At 46.3% G+C, this 18,443-nt stretch overlaps 2 protein-coding genes across 2 annotated transcripts in view; one reads left to right on the top strand and one right to left on the bottom strand.

Annotated features, from left to right (window-relative positions):
* Positions 1 to 18,443, bottom strand: part of Drgx (Dorsal root ganglia homeobox) — a 51,261-nt gene that overhangs the window by 4,155 nt on the left and 28,663 nt on the right. The window contains exons 6-8 of the mRNA XM_087358871.1: positions 17,443 to 17,583; positions 15,967 to 16,139; positions 14,847 to 15,011 (exon numbers count right to left, since the gene is read on the bottom strand). Of these exons, the coding sequence (XP_087214997.1) occupies positions 14,847 to 15,011; positions 15,967 to 16,139; positions 17,443 to 17,583 (479 nt within the window). The remainder of the gene's footprint in view (positions 1 to 14,846; positions 15,012 to 15,966; positions 16,140 to 17,442; positions 17,584 to 18,443) is intronic.
* cutlet (chromosome transmission fidelity protein 18 homolog) overlaps positions 1 to 18,443 on the top strand; it is a 157,997-nt gene that overhangs the window by 116,807 nt on the left and 22,747 nt on the right. Inside the window, exon 21 of the transcript XR_015537871.1 lies at positions 3,899 to 4,139. The gene's annotated coding sequence lies outside the window, so the exon portion shown is untranslated. The remainder of the gene's footprint in view (positions 1 to 3,898; positions 4,140 to 18,443) is intronic.

Here is an 18,443-nt window from a genome sequence, read left to right as displayed (position 1 = left end):
ACTTCGTCATTTCGTGATGTCAAGTGAAACTTGAAGAAACTCGCATAAACATTAGCCGTGTAGGTCACCCTGTGACCAGAGGTTACGATGGGATTGTCGGAAAGAAAGGAGATGCAGCTGTTTTCATTGTCAAAGGAAAAACACGACAGAAGAACACGGAGAATAATATTGAACTCAATCTTTGACATCTGTAAAGTATAAACAAGACTCAGCTGGCTTAGGTTTGTATCCAGTGCCATTGCTTATTAGATTCTTTGATATTAGCGTCAAATGAGCTGTGACTACTTTTCGTGAAATGACAAGGATTTAGAAGGGCGCAGTTGGTCCTGTTACCCCGGAAACCCTCGGGCAGTGTTCCTGGTTATATCCTCCGGGATTTGCACTAAACAGGCCGGGTTTACTTGGGAACACTCCAGGAAGCGACATGCATCGGCCGAGGGCTTCGAATTTGAGAGGTCACGGTTTCGATTTTTGGTCCCGCTGACCCGAGATTTTATTCGAATCTTCTAGGAGCTTAAAATGGGTCATGGCCACGTCTTTCAGCGTCGTTGTTCACCGACGTCATGGAAGCTGTGCAGTTCGGAGATCGTTACGAGGAGCCAGAAACCGTTCTCACAAAGGACGCCCTTGGATCCGACTGCGTCCATCGTTATCGCATTCAGAACTGTTACATAGCCCTGTCTCGCGTTCTGAACGAGCAGCACTGAGACGTGAGTAACAGGGGAGCGTAGAGGGAACTTTAATTCCGCGCATTCTTGAAGATCCTGTACTTGCGAAATATTCGTCGAAATTCGAGTCTTTCTGCTTGAAGTTCCAATTTGTTTGCGACGGAATATTAAACTCCGCTAACAGCGAAGAACGCCATTTGTACACGAACCCCGGCCCGCGGCAGTGATGACTTACTTCCAGACCTCCCGCTGCATCATAAATATAATCATTCCTTATTCATGACGCTCCGAGATGGGGTAGACGCTATCAGGGGGAGCACAGAAGGGGATGTTTATTTAGTTTAAAACCAGCCCCACCGCCCTGCGACTCCGGCTTGCTTCTCGACTTTAATATCGATTGTTACTCTCGATACATACGAGAATGATTCTCAAACACACATTCAATTGTTTTATCGCTGTGGCGCGTTGCTCGCTGCTTCACCGGCGCGCTGAAGACCGTTCCTCTGTTTTTTTCGGGTATTAGCACGCAGCGCAGCGCAGCGTAAATATGGCTTCGAGGTTTATGTTTATTTTTTAAAAAGGAACACAGCAGTAGTAATCCCGGTAATTACTATAACAAATCGGTTTTTAATTCTTACGCATTAGCCCGACTTACCGCTCAAATGGGGGACAAGTCTGCAGCACCGCGTTAATGTAGTTTCCCCTGCTAATGGGTTTAAAGGGTAGTGGCGGACAGAGAACGTGGTCTTTTCCAGTCACCGCTTCGTCAAGGGTTGTGGCGTTCGAACTGTCTGTTGCTTGCCGTGGTTTTCTTCAGTCCCCTGACCTGGCCGTGAGGTTTGCCAGTTGCTGATGCACTGTGTGTACGTCTTTGCTTTGAGCCCGCATCTCCTCCCCCCCCCCCACCGCCCCTGGGGGGTTACTCAGTAGCGAGTGGGCCCCGAGTAAAACTCCACGTAACCAATTAGGGAGCTGGAGCAGTGTCGAACTGGCCTTCAGGCAACGCAAAGTAGCAACGCGATGAGTTGGAACGACGCTCAATCAACTGCGGGACTGGACCCCCGATACAGTGTGTCACATTGCCATCCATCGAGACTTGTATCAATCAGTTCGAATATCGGCCATTTTGTCGATTATTTATATTTATTTAGTGTTCTGTCTGACGACAGGTCCATATGAACAGGATCCTTCCATCCTTTTCTCGGACTGGGACCTGTTCATATGCGTTCTTGGCAGATGATCCAGAAGTGGTTTGCCATTGCCTTCTTCTGTGTGTGAATGGAGTAATTGTTGGGATGCCACGGAGGAAAACTCCGTGTTGCCTAGACCACGGCCTTGCCCAACACAAGTTATAAATTCGGGCACCGCCGGGAATCGAACCCGAGACCCCAAGATTACAAGGCCATCGTTCTAACCGCTAGACCACCATGGCGATGTTGTCGATTATCCTAACATATTTCGGCAGTGTGTTCAGTATCTCCAGGTGAATGCTGAAATACGCCGCGACCACTTCCCTCGAGTCCCTGCCGACTCACCGCTCGTGATCTGTGGCTCAATTAGAATTCGATCGATTGCCGAAAACCATATTTCCGTCACTGCCTTCAATTATCAAGCGTTTTTCTTTTTAATTCGAAAGGTGATACCGCGCGTGGAAATAGGCGGGGAGCCGCTGCCATCATCGTTAAGCGGAAATGGATTTGCTCCTACAAGAAAATGCTAGATCGCAGAGAATTTATGCAGACAGTTCTTTCGCTAAAGCAGGAGGACACTGCTATTTTAAAAAGTAAAGTAAATCTAGAAGTGACTGAGGAAACGTCGGCTAGCTGGGACACTGGACATGGACAAGACGGAGATCAAACCCTTCTGTGTCCTGTTCAGGAAGGTCACGCAGAATTGCCTCTTGGCACAAGACGAGGGAAGATTTTCAATGTTCAAGAAAGTGGACTTCAGGACAACGAGAAAAGTTATTGCTGCAAAGGGTTCAGCCCACTTCTAGGGAAGATTTGGACGCAGTAACTTTAGAGCGGAGGCGACTTTTATGCCCGCCATTTTGTTTCTTCAAAGAACAGAAAAGAAATGTGGGTTTCACAATAACGTGCCTGCAGGCTCAGTTTATTCCGCGGGAGAAACGTCTGCACATCTGAACAATTTGTTGAAGATCATTTTTCCCTGAGGAAAGCAGCAGGCCAGGCGAACTACTAATTATTTTTGGACAGGCGTACGACTCTTTGCTGTTTTGAAGGGAAATTTTATTTTCATGCTGGTAAAATGTCGAGGGAACACGAAAAATAAATAAATGAATGTGTGTAAGAAAGTGGAAATTCAAGGAACACGCAGTGAGTCAGATGAGAGCGAACTCTTCGAATGTGAAGAAACTGGGTCCATTGTTCCATGCATTCGTCCTACTACAATTACTGTGGGCGGAATTTGAAACGACGACGGCGAGTACAGAAACTTGTAAGGAAGTCTGAAGACCTTGCAAATGCAGGATAAATCTGCTCGTAGGACTCGGGGGAGGCGTGCAAATGTACGTCAGCTTCGCCATATCTGTATGTCTCTCTGTTCGAGTAGCCACATTTGAAAACTCGAAAACCTTTAAACGAGTGTTTATAAAGGCCGACGTTGGAAACGGGCTAACATTTGTCTGCACGTGTTACACGAAGTTCTACGTTTACAAACGTGACTGGGTGAGGAATCCCCACAGATCTTGGCTGTCATTGTCTGGGGAATCCCAGTTAGGGGCTCCACCACGAAGATGCCATCACAGAGTTGGACAGACACCACGCCCACTCAGAGGTCATTGAATTCCAAACATCTCTGACGTCATTGTCACTATTTTCAAGGACCGAACTTGTCTTAAGTTTAAGTTTAACGTTACCTTTTACGGTGGCTTTAAAGCTGTATATGCCTACTTACATAACCTGAATACACACTATACTTATTCTCTTTGACATAATTTTTTTTTTTTTAAATTTAATCGCATGTGTTAACGTCTTATGCGACTTTTAAAAATGCATGGGCGTCTCTCCCGTAATTACCTTGCAAAATAGGGTTCGAGGTTTTCACGGCGGTGGGTACGAAGATGGCAGTCTTCTGGGTTGTAGCGCCGCGTAGTCTGTTAAAATTTTACCACCGTTTCAGAGGTCGTTGCAGGCTCCATCATGAGGGCGATATGTTTTACAAAGCTCGTTTTATCAAATTTCTGGAAGAAGATTCCTTTTTGTTTACAGAAGGGGGCTCACCCTGCCGCTCGCTTCGTCTACATCGAGAACTCTCATCAAACTGGAGCCCTCGAATGACGCCAAGCAAACTTAATTGAGACGCGCGGGGGCTGTTCTGCGTGCCGGTGGACGCTGTGACCAGGTTCAAATCTGTTGCCGAGCTAATCCTGCTCCGAGGAAGCCGTCGACACTTCCCAGGGCGCGAGCCAGTACGACGGAGAGCCCCGCTCCACATAAAATAAACACGAAGGTAAGCGCGACTAATTTCAGGCAATTACAATGTTAATGAAATTACGAGCTGCAATAATTAATTAGCGAGAGAGCTGTAAGACACCGCCATCGACTTCGGGACTTCGAGCCCGGAGCTGTGCCTTCAGAAATCGTAAGCGGGAGCATCACGTGGCCTCGGACGAGTGTAAAATTGTAGAATCACTTCGAGGTCGCGTTCGACGCCACACGAGAAGAAGCCTCGCGGCTGTTGTAATATTTTATTAGCAGAAGTAGAGACACGTGATGTCAACACATTCAGGTGCGTGCGTACGTGTGTTTTACTGCCTGCTCTACGCAATGACGTCTCAGTCGCAAGAGAGACTTTTGTGAAACTTGGTGTGTTCATTATGTCGCTGAAAGTTATCTCACATTCATACTTTATAAGGTACCGTCAGTTATACCAACACGATCGTCGGAACTTCTGAAGTTGCTTTTACGCTAACGGAACTTATTCTAGGGCATGAAACGTTTTGCTGGGAACTTCCTTAAAACTTAAAAAAAAATGCGGTTAGTTTCGTACTAAGTGAAATAACTACATGGCGATCGCCCAAATTTTAGATTTTGGTTTCGTTACATTATTTTATTAACCATTTGAATCAAGACTGTGAAATTAATACACGAATGTACGGAATGTACAGAAATGTTTTACTCGGGCAACGCAAATCGACCATGCATTTCGATTATTAGATGCGTGTTCGGACAAGCCCTGCTATTTAAGTTCTGCAGAGAAATGTCTGACTGAGTGACTAATTCCGTTGTTGGATGGGAACTTCTTGTCCGAACCCAGGCCGCTCCACGCCGAATACGGCATCGTGTGATAGTGTTTCCTCAGAGACTCCCTGCAGTCCGTTTCCTCTCTGACGTCATAGCGCTTCGAGAGAAGGGTCGATTAGATCGTTCAGCGACCGGTAATGTTTTTGTCGGTGACACATAGATGGCTCTGCTTAATTACCATGGCCGCGCGACCCCTAGTGGTGGAACAGCTTCTCGCTGACTTCCGGTTCCGCTCGTATCAAATGAGTCGAAACCTGCAATAAAGTTTCCTGTACACTCCGGTCGCTGTGTCTCGCAGCGAAACTGCGAGCCAGAACTTCCGGTCTCTAACTGCGGCGTCCTTTAGGGTTCCGAAGGAAGTGCGTAGCTGCTATTACGACTGGATTGTATTAATAGGTCGTAAGGCAATGGAGTGTGAAGCCAATGACGTTCCACGAGGTAGGCAATTTCTCGACCAGCTGAACAATGTCAGCTTCTCAACGAGGAATCTGCGAAACGATTCTCTATTCATTGCGGGCTGCATCCTCAGCAGGCGCCAGGACTCGATACAGTTGTACTCTTTTCCAATAATTTGACATTGGTATAACTGCATTTGCCAGCCTGCGAAACGTCCGCACAATGTTTGTGTTTTCTGTGTTTCTGACAATCAACAGAGCTTGTTTTCCCGAAACATAAACCAAATGATCTTTGTAACGGGGGTGTGATGTGTCTTGGAGAGTTAAGAATCGATGTAATCTTTTATAGGACGGGCTTTCTTAAAATGAGCTGTACTGAAATAATTTAAATTTCTTGTCAATTATAAATGTATATTCTGATCGACCAGTGAACTATTAGTTATCGTCATGGGGCCACGTGGTGATCGCGTGATGCACTAAGCAGCCATCAGTAAACAAAACCCCCGACGGAGCTAGATCACTTTTGCACTGAGGAAATCTGAGTATGATCACCAGAGCAAGAACGGAATAGACTAGACGAAGGGATGTGTGACCTTGAAACTTGTCGGATAACAATTATGATGATGCGAAGGAACTGAAGAAAGGGCCACAGATAATAGAAAACAATTAAAATAAAATAACTAATTAGCAGCAGCAAAATCCTTCCTCCCTGCAGACCGGCTTATGCTCGTCTTACGTACGCGTTTGTATAACGTCTGTGTATCTTAGTTCATGCATTCGATTCCTACCGGCACGGAATTTCATTTGCATCTGTTAAATTCGTTTTATTCGCAACTTCAGTTTTGAATTCAGAACCGTGCGGAGAGCTTATAAAATCGGCTGTTTGTCCAAGTTCGTGATGAGCCGGACTGTTTAATGTGTCACTCTACTTGTGTACAGAGACGATTTCCTCCGCATACCTGCAGATCGCGACTGTCAATTGTAACTGCACACTTTAAAAACCTGTTAATAAAATCAGTTTGATTTTATTAGCGGAAAAAAACACTCGAGCGCCCGCTGTTCATTTCGGGTAACCAATCAATTCTTCAGAGAAGACTGTCAACCCTTTGTGCAGAGCCATCTGTTGGTGGAGCCCACTCGCAAGTCTTAGCGGGCAAGATGACAATTACAGCGCTAATCAGACTTAATAATAGATTTAAATGATGACGTAACACCGATGTAATTATTCAACCGTTTAGATGATTAACTTGATTACTAATTCCTAACTGCGACTGGGGCGGAATGTGTTTCCAGATGGTCGTGCCTATCTGCGGAATGAATTTCGTTCTATCAGTGGGCAGCAGTGCCATCTATGCGGAAGGTTAAATAAATAATGTGAACAATTATGGAGGCTGCACTGCCGGCTCTCGCTCATCTGGACTGATTGTATGCATGCAAAGTATCGATCTCACGGAGGGGTTTTCCTCAGGCGCATAAGTCAGAGGCAAAGCTAACATCCAGAAGTTATAAATTCTGGAGTGTTTTCTGTTATACGTTGAATTAAATGTCTGGTGCCGTTAACTTGCGCGAGTTATGATTTCTTCGTCATGTTACTAAGGTTAGCTTAACGTAGAATGAAGTTAAGTTGGCAACGCTGTCGACATTCCTCTGGTTCTCTTTCCCTGAACGGACGCTTGATGGCAGTCAAAATACCACGCGCACATATAATAATAACAACTCCAATATTAATGCCAATTAGAGCGAAAATTGCCACTTATGTACTTAAAGCCTCGTTGTCTGCATCACGAGAAGAGAAAAGGAGAAAAGGAGTTGGACTTTTATTATCGTGAAGACGCGTGACATCATGTAGTTCGTCTGTCGGCCGGCGTGCGGCGTTTACTTTTTGAATTTATTTATTTTTTTAACAAAAAAGTGTTGTGGCGATGAGACTAAATTGGAGTTGTTTTTTATACAAAAGATGAGACATCACAATTGCCTGTTGTTTGTTTAATCACTTTGTCGGCTGAAGATTGGGGCTCTTAAGTGGACTCAATCCTTAGCGTTCTGATACGGAGTTTCGCAGCTCGAGTCCCGTGTAGCGGGCAGCAGCACGCTGACACGGGGGCATCTTATCAAGAGATATCTCGACTTCATCGCTGATCTGAACTAACTTTTATGTCTGTAGACAACTGCAATGGGATGGCCATAACGTGCGAACCGAGGACATTTGGCCCTGACGCTTTTATGCGTGGCTGCGCCCTTAACAGTTTCATTATCAAACCCAAGTGCTGTTGCTGGCTTCACCGTAAAACCAGAAAATGTTAATTTTTCTACCGCTGTGTCACGAAAACGTAGGCTTTGAATTTCAGCGAAGTCTTCAGCGAATTTCCACTTGCTCGTGTCAACGTGACGTGACGATAAGGAAAGCTCCGCCACTGGTGCTTGAACTGGAGACCTCTCTCTGTATCCGGAAATAGTGATTTGTGGTGATGGTCTAAATCTATCGCGAACAGAGTATGCCGTGTGATTAGATCACATACACTCAGCCCCCACCCCACCCCACCCCGTCCATATAATAACAGTTAGCTCAATTGGCCGGGAATTCAGCACCGCTTCATTACTATTAAATTGGCGGCGCGAAATGGAATTAATGGCTATCATGAATCACCTCTCATGCCTGCTCTCCGCGTTCCCGCTGAATTACTCCGCGCTGCGTACACTCCCGCCCCTGCAAACACGGTCCTCTGCAACATTGCACAAACATGGCATTTTCTCCATCCCTGTAAATACGCGACTTTCAGTAAATCTCCACAGAAAATATTTCTTTGTACAGCCCTGCAAGCCCTCTACAAAACTCTATAAACATGGTCGTTTCTGCTGATCTACAAATTTGGTCCTCTGTATCAGTGTAAGTCTCTACAAATGTTGCCTTCTTTACCGCTCTGGAATCGTGGCCCCCTGTTTCCGTAATGTTCTTTCCTTGTACCCGAAACTTGATTCGAAATGTTATTTTTGTATTTGTGTAGGTCACAGTGAGACAGCGCGTAAGTCTGATTGCTTGAACACAGTGGTCAGGGGTTCATATCCCGCTCAGTGCGTGGATTTTTCTCTCTCACGTCTTTCGGCGTTGTGCCGTCCCGTGGAGGCAAAGAAATTGCGACGGGCTGACCCCAGGACGAGATTTCCTGCCAGGTGTCAAAACCGCCTTTTTCAAAATCTCTGACATGTTTTCTGTTTTTCCGCAAGAACTGTAGAGCCACGGGGAAGAAGAATTTTACATTTGTGCCTGGTATAAAAATAAGTAATTAGATCTAGCAGTTAAAAAATCCTCGGCGAAGTCTTAATTTAAAATAGGCGAGTGGAAATTCTGCAGAAAGAAAAGAGACGCCGGTAGGAAAAAATTCGTAAAACAAGTTAAAAGTATCCTGGTGAACTTTTCATAAAAAGTTGCAGCGAAATTCTTAGCAACAGACAAATTCAATTCCACAGCAAGGAACGTTTGTGCCATTTCTTTGACGGAAAGATAATTTGTAAAAATTACATTTCTCCATTTCCCAAGTTCCGTAATTTGTCAAAAGAAGCTGAAAGGCGGGAGAGGAACGCCGGTATAATTTATTTACGAGATGAGCTGAATGTCATTATAATTTTGACTGCGCGCCATATTTTATAGCGCAATCCACTTACAAGTGAGCCGTGCTGTCTCGGGTTGGCACTGCAGAGTCCTACCTATCCACGATCTGTGTAAACGTTTCAGGTTAGGAAAAAGACGCCTTCGTACTCCTGCGGCCTGGCTTCAAACCTCGACCCGATTATTGCGACTGTAGTTGTCAGTTTCCCTCCTAGACTGTTTGACAAGTGATTTTCGACCAGAAATGCTAGGACATTACGTATTTTGCCTCCAGAAGGTTAGCGTGAGGGCTTTCGAATTCAAATCAAGTGGAGGTGACATGAGCAACGCAGGGCAGAACTTCCAGGGAAAGGGGCAATATCAGGAGAACGGAATAAATCCTTTGAAGCCCAGTGGTCCCACCTGCTGGACAATGTGTAAGTTTGCGCCTTTTAATATTTCTTATTTTCAGAGTAAACAGTTTTTATTTCCTTAAACAACGTTAACAAATTGTTATTCGTAATGGCGAAGTGCTGTGTTGTTTGTGCCCTACGGACTGAAAAATAAAACAACAGCAAAATGCAGAGTTGTCAAGTGTTGCGGCGAGGTTACGTTAGGTAAGGTAAGGTTAGATCAAGTGAGGTTCGGTTGGGTTGGGTTAGGTTAGATTAGGTTAGGTTAGGTTAGGTTACACTACCCATTATCCGTACCTTGTCCCTCTGCGTCGGTTTGCTACAGCTTTCAATTTATCCAGACTCTTATCTGATCCATTCCCATCCTAATACTACTAGTTTTTATTTACATTTCGACGTTGGCGTCGGTTTTCCAATTTAATAATCAAAGGAATCTCAAAGATAGCGTCTTTTGACGGCGTCACGATGATTGGCGTCCTTTTATACTAATAGCATCCGGAGACTGCCATTCGGAAAATATGTCGATTCTTGTGGGCGCCGCGGTGATAAGCATCGTGACGATCGGCGTCGATTTTCTAGTGTCGTTCCCAGTGACATCTGATGGCTCAGCTGTGGCAAAAACACTGTCGCTTAGCGTCGGATTTCTGACGTCGCGCAATGAGATCCCGCGGCTGTTCCGTACCAACGAATGGTGTCTTGTTGGGTCGGCGTCGGATTTCCAAAGTAGTGCTTAAAGGCATGTCGAGGCTTTCCTATTGTGTCTTATTATAGTGTTAATAGTTGTTGGTTTCCTCACTATATTCTAATACACTACACGGTATGCAAAGTTTTGAGATGGCTTTTAATGATTTCGCCGCGTCGATTAGTGTCGTTACGCTCAACGTCGGTTCGATAATGTCGTAGGGCGTCCCGAGGCTCATCTACTATACATATATGGAAACTTCTGTTGGCGCCGCGACAGTAGGCGACGTCACGCTCGGCGTCGGTTTGCCAGCGTCGTGTGTCCTAGGGTCAGCTGCGCAAAAGATGGCATCTTCTCGTATCGTCGTCATAGCGTGTGTCCCCTGGGCTCCTGTCGTGGGTTCGTGTGTCTTCCCGTGGGTAATGTATCGTGGAAACGGAAGTTTGAACGACACCGCGTTCGCAAAAGCTCGCTAACGGTCCGTGCGCTGCTGAACCACGTGAATCCAGCGCACCATGCGGCGTCCTGCTCCCCTAGAAATCATTCTACCCGTTATCACCCCTCGTGGTCTACGCCTCGTTCTTCCTAGTGGTCTCTTCCGGCCAGGCCTTCCAACGAAAATTTGTGCATTTCTCGTCACCCCCGTGTTCGTCCATCTCATCCGCCTACACAATACGTGGTAAAGACAAACAACTATGGAGGTGATTGTCATCCAGTTTCCTCGAGCCCTGTGTCATTTCGTCCCTCTTGAGTTCAAATATTCACCTCAGAACCCTGGTCACATGCGCGCTCAATCTGTGTTCTTCCCTTGACGCATTAAACAACACACAAAACATCGGGCAAAATTGCATGTTTCAATATTAAGATTTGTAGATGCCAGCCGGGATACAAAAGGATTCCGAAGTGTGTGGCAGGAAGCAGTCTCCGAACCCCTTAATACAGCAAGAATTAACGCACAGGCCGTAACACCGAGTGGGGTGCATCTGCTAACCACGGCTTCTCTCGTTGATGAAGGAATGCGCGTGTTGAAAGGCGTTCTGAGTAAGTCGTGTTTCTTATTGTAAATATTAATATTACCGATTTACGTAACAAAGCCAGTCTCTTCACAGCAGAGGATTTTAGGTACGACCCGTGCTGCGGAGGGCCCCCCCCCACACACACACACACCGGAGTTCCAAAATTAGCGAAGTGGAAATAAGGGTTATTTTAAAGATTTCTGTCTTCTGGGTTGTTGCGCTGTGTAGTCTGGTCGATGTTAACCAACGTTTCGGAGGTCATACTGCCTCCGTCATCAGAGTATGAAGATTGCTGTCTTCTGGGTTGTTGCGCTGTGTAGTCTGGTAGATGTTAACCAACGTTTCAGAGGTCATACTGCCTCCGTCATCAGAGTATGAAGATTTCTGTCTTCTGGGTTGTTGCGCTGTGTAGTCTGGTCGATGTTAACCAACGTTTCGGAGGTCATACTGCCTCCGTCATCAGAGTATGAAGATTGCTGTCTTCTGGGTTGTTGCGCTGTGTAGTCTGGTAGATGTTAACCAACGTTTCAGAGGTCATACTGCCTCCGTCATCAGAGTATGAAGATTTCTGTCTTCTGGGTTGTTGCGCTGTGTAGTCTGGTCGATGTTAACCAACGTTTCGGAGGTCATACTGCCTCCGTCATCAGAGTATGAAGATTGCTGTCTTCTGGGTTGTTGCGCTGTGTAGTCTGGTCGATGTTAACCAACGTTTCGGAGGTCATACTGTCTCCGTCATCAGGGCGATGAGTATGAAGGTTTCTGTCTTCTGGGTTGTTGCGCCAAGTAGTCTGGTCGATGTTTACCAACGTTTCAGAGGTCATACTGCCTCCGTCATCAGAGTATGAAGATTGCTGTCTTCTGGGTTGTTGCGCTGTGTAGTCTGGTAGATGTTAACCAACGTTTCAGAGGTCATACTGCCTCCGTCATCAGAGTATGAAGATTTCTGTCTTCTGGGTTATTGCGCTGTGTAGTCTGGTCGATGTTAACCAACGTTTCAGAGGTCATACTGCCTCCGTCATCAGAAATCTTCAAACTCACCGCAGTGAAAACCTCAAATCTTACAAGGGTTATTTAAAATCGATGCTTTGCCGAAATAAAACAAAACATAAATAAATATCAGAACTTACAATTCCGTCGCCACCAATGAAAACTGTCGTGGTTTGGTTACTTTATGGGCCGAGCTTGAAAACTAGAATTGTTCATCGCCAACTGTGAGGGTTAGACCGCCTTTGGAACCTAACAACAGACAATGGGTGGCCCTTGTGAGACGCATGTTAAAATTGCGCTCGCCTAAGTGTGAGTTCTGGCACTTCTGGATTTACGTACCGACGAATACTTAAGAGGGATGGAAGCATCGTGTTACACGAACCATGAAATCAAAAGTTTTAAATCTGATACTCCAGCAAACAGGCCACAGTTTCAGCCACAGGGCCTTCGCTTGGGTAGGTTGTTTACACTTTTCATGGCCACTACTCAGCGTTCAGACTTAACGCACCTCATGTTAGCCATGTTTCATAGGCAGATTTAGTGGGGAGAGACCTTGGAATGAGGTCACTTGATTCTGATCATGGGACTTGTTACAGATCGTGTTGAACCTCCCGGTTTTGCTTCCAGACTGTGTTTTGTTTCTTTGATGAAGCTACCGCAGTTAACAGCAAAGCAGGTTCGACCCATACCAAAATTGTCCGTTTTCCGTTCATCGCTAACAGTTTCAGCCACTCTTTCAGCACTAAGAAAGTGACTTAAAGCGCATGGGGAGGTCATGTCTGTCTCTCTGTCCGTCACCTAGAATCGGCATCACTTTCGTAAACTGGTTTCTTTAAATTCTCATTACATTTCGACTTTTCCTGTCGTGCTGTAATGTTCCCCAGTAGAAGAGAGTTGCGTTGTGTTTCGGTCTCCACTCGAGGACTATCTTTCTTCCTTACAATTCCGCAACATCTCCTCCAATTCAGTCTCGCGTGTCTTAAACCGACGTTATTTTTACGGGAGACGGACTGGGGATACTCTGACGAGGATAAGTTTCGAGAAGCATGTTCCGCAAAACCGTCTAAGCTCCAAGCCTCTTCTTACGCGTGCGTAAAGAATGTGATGTTTCCGGACGTTTCACACGCAGAAAGGATTTTTCCGTCCAGCGTAGTTGTGGATGAGAACTTCGTATTCGTCCGCCAGACCTCTTACGCTCACTAAAAGTGAGCTACGAAAAATTCGGGGTGCTCCATCATAATTCATATGAACCTGAGCATTTGTAACGGGCAGGCCTCTTCTGAAATGGGGGGGGGGGAAATTGTACACCGAAACCCTGTGTTTCCAGCAACTTATATAATATAATATATAACATGGTAAAGCACGGTGGTGAGTCCGAGGTCCTTGCTGCCTCCATCATCGTTCTGATGATGGAGGCTGCCAGTACCTCGGAATCGTCGGTAAAGTTCTACCAGACTACACGGCTTTGCAACGCAGAAGACACCCACAATCTTTTGTCATGATTAAGATTATTAGCCGAATTAAGAGTGCGCCATCGAAGGCGCTGTTCAACCTTCTGTTGTTACCTTGTTATTTATATCATGTGCGCTTTAGAGCCTGCATAAACAGCAGACAGCCTCGAATTCGTAAACGGAAATTACACTTTAATGTCGTGGGGGACCAGAAGCTAACATGAAGAACGCTTTCATGAATGTGCAGAGGGAATCTGACATCGAAAAAAATTACATTTTCCATTCTGCTTCTGGGTTATAACACGGAACGGAGTCCTTCTAGGACGTTCGACTGTCATTCGGTCAGGAAACCCCAGCATTTTGTGGAAACAGAAAGTTCATTACCGCGTTCGCAAGAACCCAGAAGCTGAGCCTGTTGGATCAAGCCCACACGCCCATGCCCTCTCTTCAAAATACATATTAATATTGCTCCTCTTTCTACGTATCTGAAGCCGTCTCTCTCGTGCGTACTACATGCCCCGTCAATCTCATCTTACTTGATTTCCTAACCGTATTACGAAGGTCCTCACTCTGTAATTTTCCCCACCGGTCTGCTACTTCCTCTCTCGTGTCCTCAGTTTGTGTTCTTCTTATTATTTTCGACCTCGCAGTCCTCGCTGTCCGGTCCTGTGCAAAAACACGTAACGCTTGGGCCGCTCTTCCACTCTAAGGCCAATTGACCCCGCACTATTGAACCCTGACATGTGCGCAGTGCATTACGCCGGACTTTTTAGTCAATCATAATTCAACATTTGATTAACCAACCGATGCCAATTAAATTCTGTTTGATTTGTTCATTGACCCTCCGCCACTAAATAAATTCAGTCCGTAGAGATCACGCCATCCCGCCATGTTGCTCTTGTTTAGCATCGCCCTGCTCGCCACCTAACGTGTCGCTCCGTGACAGAGGCTTCCTTCAGAACCGCTGATGCCGTTTCCACCACCACCTCCTATGTGGTCTCTGAAGTTGGAGTTCGACGGCGAAACTTATATAAATTATGAGGATTGCTGTCTTCTGGGTTGTAGCGCCGTGTATTCTGGTAGATTTCCACCAACGTTTCAGAGGTCATACTGCCTCCGTCATCAGGGCGATGACAATCATCGGCGCAACAACCCGGAAGACAGCAATCTTCAGACTCAAATCCTACTTATATAAATTATGAATCTCTCACTCCATGCGTGTTTTATTTCTAGCCAATCACATCCTTCCTGTTTTACTCAACATAACTATAGGTCTGTAATTATGAAGCTCCCCGGGTTTTTTCGCTATTCCACGCGTCTCAGCTTCAGATCTCTTCCTTGGAGTCGGTATTTCCCAACCTGCATTTCATAATTCGTACTTACCTCTCTGCGAAGCTGGGGAAGAGGCCGTAGGAGGGCAGACTGGTCGAGGGGCGCAGCCCGCTAGAGGGCTCCGTCACGACGCTAGTCGGCGTCGAGGAGGTGGACGATGTGACCGGAGTGGCGCCTGCCACTGAAGGACGCGACGGGGACCCTGGCGCCGAAACGCTGTGGACAGGCGTCACATTATTGCCGCTAACAGCCAGTCCGCAGTGTTATTCACATTTTGACCTGATTCTTTAACTGTCCTGACATTTCAAGTCACGCAGCTCCTTTGTTATTCAGACCGCCATCGTGCATGCTCCAGTAGGGAGGCTGATAGCGAGCATCCTCGAACGGACCGACTGGCTGGCGCCCAGAATAATTGTTGTGCCTACAGAACGGGGTGGTTACGGGCTGTCGCGATAATACATTCGAACCGACGCACAGTTTTCTTAAATAATAACAAGTAATTAATGCACTAATTAATATTTTAAAACTGGAATGTACACCACCTCTTCTTTATTCCAATACTGCTATTTTACAAACCTCTGAGGTGGACGCTGTGGCGGCTCTCAAATATAGTCTAGGCCTCGGTGATTTATAGCAGTAATTATGGACGTTTTGTGAAAAGAGAAACGGATTTCGGAGGTGACATTCTCAATTCAAAATTTACGTGTCAGGGAGACGAAACTTTGAGGTTATGACTGACGACTATAAAAATGTGCAAATGTGTACTAGGCCTAATGAAAGTTTAGTACAGAAATGGTTTATTAATTTGTTTAATCATTGGTATATAATTTGCTATCCTCGCTAGACTAAAAAGATAATTTGCTCGCATTACTGCTTGTTGGACCGGAGACTGAGGCCTCTGTACTCTACCGTTGATCCTGGACCAGTGATCTTGTGTGCTTGTGTTCGCTACGACAAGCCTCTTCTTCACGTTGGAATAAATTAGGTGCAAGCATAAGTAGGCCTGCGTTTAAAGCGTAACACTTTCCTACACGGTAAATTAATTTTCCAATTTAATCAGAGTCAGATCTGTGGGGCGCTTAATCCAGTTCCGTTTCACAGTCTCGTGTGTTCCCAGCGGACAGATCTGGCCGCTGCTACTTCACGTGAAAGATAACGGGAGATACTCTACCTCGGGCTGTAGCCGGGTGCGGTGTCGTCCGGGTCGCGGCCGTCCCCCGCTCGATCTCCGGTCTCTGACTCCAACTCCTGTTCGGGCTCGGTGTCCGCGCAGCTGACAGGGGTGTCGGTGTGGTCTCGCGCCGGGAGCACCACCCCGGGGCTGCCGCGGACCGCTTCCTCGCCCTGCACCGAGATTACAGAGGAGAGGTGTGTGACTAGAAGCTTCTCAGAGTCACAGTACCACGTTCATCGAACCCCTTCCTGAGTCACATGAACGTGGTGCCTCTATGGGATTGGTTTTAATTTTATTTAGCGTCTCGGCTTCTGAACATTGCCTTTACGGCTTCCTTGAGCCATCATGAGTTCATTGTGATGGTTGTGTAATTTACACATTTTTGGGGATGAAAGGATAATATTAAAAAGAATCTTATAAATTATGTTTTGCGGATTAGACTGGGTCAAGATGAGGTCCATTGGCTGGTTCTTCTGTCACGTTAATAAACCATCGGGTTTCATAAAAACAGATAATATATTGACCATCTGAGCAACCGTGAGCTTTTTAAGACAACTGCGTCATGGACTTCAGCGATGAGCCAGTCTGATGCTGACAAGGCAGTCAGTTGCTCTTAGAACAGGATTTTTCTCTCAGACTTTTTAAGATGGTTACAATTGTCCTGCAATAGAATAGAATAACATAAAAGCTAATTAATTTTTTTGTTTTTTACTGCATATAAACTGTTCAAAATGCGCCTGTCCCTGTCCTCGCGCCAGTGCGTTTGATCAGGACACGCCTTCTTGGCACGAAACATCGCTTCTGTTTTGTTGTCATTACAAGTGTAACCCCCCCCCCCCCCCTCGGAGCGGCGTAACATGCAGAAACATTTGAATAACGTGGCCTGTAAAGTTGGGACGGCGATAAAAGTGCAGATTCACGGTGGATGTATCACAGTTGAGCGAGAGAACGTGGAAGGTGCACACTGAACAAACTTTTACGAAATTCGCTTTTCCTGAATACATATCGCAGAGACAAAGCGCGCCTTCTAAATGAATACGAATTTATATCAAAACTTTTCCTTTGTTCTCTTTCTTGCAGAATGCAATAAAAGTGTCTTTTGGTACGAGATACGCCCGTCCGGTTCCGAAACTTTGTTAATCTTATTCTTTTATTTATTTCCTTTCTGTTCGCGTATCGCTGCGCTACAACTGCTTGATGTTATATGCGTCTATTCTGAAGTTGCCCTCACTTGGGGGAAGAACCGCGTAAGTGGGCTTGCAGATGTCAGCTCAGCCGAAAGCGACTCTGCGGCCGTCGCCCCAGCGGATCTCTGATTTGCGACTGGTTGGCCATGTGAACGACTAGTGATTGCGTTACTGAGTCACTGCTTACTCACCTCCGTGACTGAATTGTGATTGTTTAATGTCTCCTGACCGAGTTGTTGATTTAACAGACTCGGCTGCTGAATTTTGATTGTTTGGATTCGCTCACCTCGGCGCCGGGCGCCACCGCCGCGTCCTTGTAGTCCTGTTTCGCGATGGCTCCGCCCCGTTCCTGTTCTTCCCGCTTCCTCTGCTCCTCCTTGAGGCGCTCTGCCTTCCGCCACTTGGCTCGCCGGTTCTGGAACCAAACCTGCGGGCGGTAGAAACACAAGGGACATGAGACGTCAGACAGGGTCCATTCGTGTGAAGACGATGACGTTGGTCTTCTGGGTCTTGCGCCATGTAGACTCATCGGTACAAGCCAACCTTTCGGGGAAGCATACTGCCTCCATTTTCAGGGCTAAAATTCGAGGTATTATTTCTCTGAAATGCTAGAATCTGCCGACGAGTTTACACGGCGCCAAGACCCATAAGACCAACGTCGTCAGGATTTGTTCAACTTTGGTCAGAACTCTTCGATCTATAGGCCTAAATATCTATAGGTATCCGTAAGTACTGAATTACGTAAATATTCATCCAGCCTGCATTATTATTTGGGAATAGATCGCGGACAGGGCGCTCACAAAACTGAAGTCACTGCATTCGTATATCGCGGCCACTGAGGTGTGCGACAGGCCAGACCAGCCAGCATCCTCGATCCTCGGCTGGCGCGTCACTTGTTGATGAATAGTTTCAAAGCTTGGCTGTCGAGGGAGTCGCTGGTAATTTTGCCAGTTTGGCACGTTCCGGCACTCGAGGTGTGCAGCGCTGCTGGCACAGAGCATGGAGAGGCCCTCGACTGGATCCGCGTCAACATTGCGTGAACAAAGAAAAGTGGGCGAACAGCTTGAGCCTGTGGGAACTGCGCGCTTGATAGGTGGTACTGGCGCCTGCCTGCGCAGTCTGGGCGAACACGCCGGTCAGTTCTTCTTTAACCCTCTGAAGTAGAAACTAATCTAAATGACATTTAAAGATTCAGTCCGCACCGCAAAGAAAACACCACACTTCACCTTTAGAAAGATTATCGCTGTTTACACTGAGAATCATATGGAACCCTAATCGTAAAATGAA

The sequence above is a fragment of the Zootermopsis nevadensis genome, unplaced genomic scaffold, assembly GCF_977971745.1.
Source record: "Zootermopsis nevadensis isolate Lab colony 2312 unplaced genomic scaffold, Znev_1.0 Znev_ptg000030l, whole genome shotgun sequence".
Classification (NCBI taxonomy): Eukaryota; Metazoa; Arthropoda; class Insecta; order Blattodea; family Termopsidae; genus Zootermopsis; species Zootermopsis nevadensis.
The sequence above is the reverse complement of the archived record's forward strand: the minus strand, read 5'-3'. Positions and strand labels throughout refer to the sequence as shown.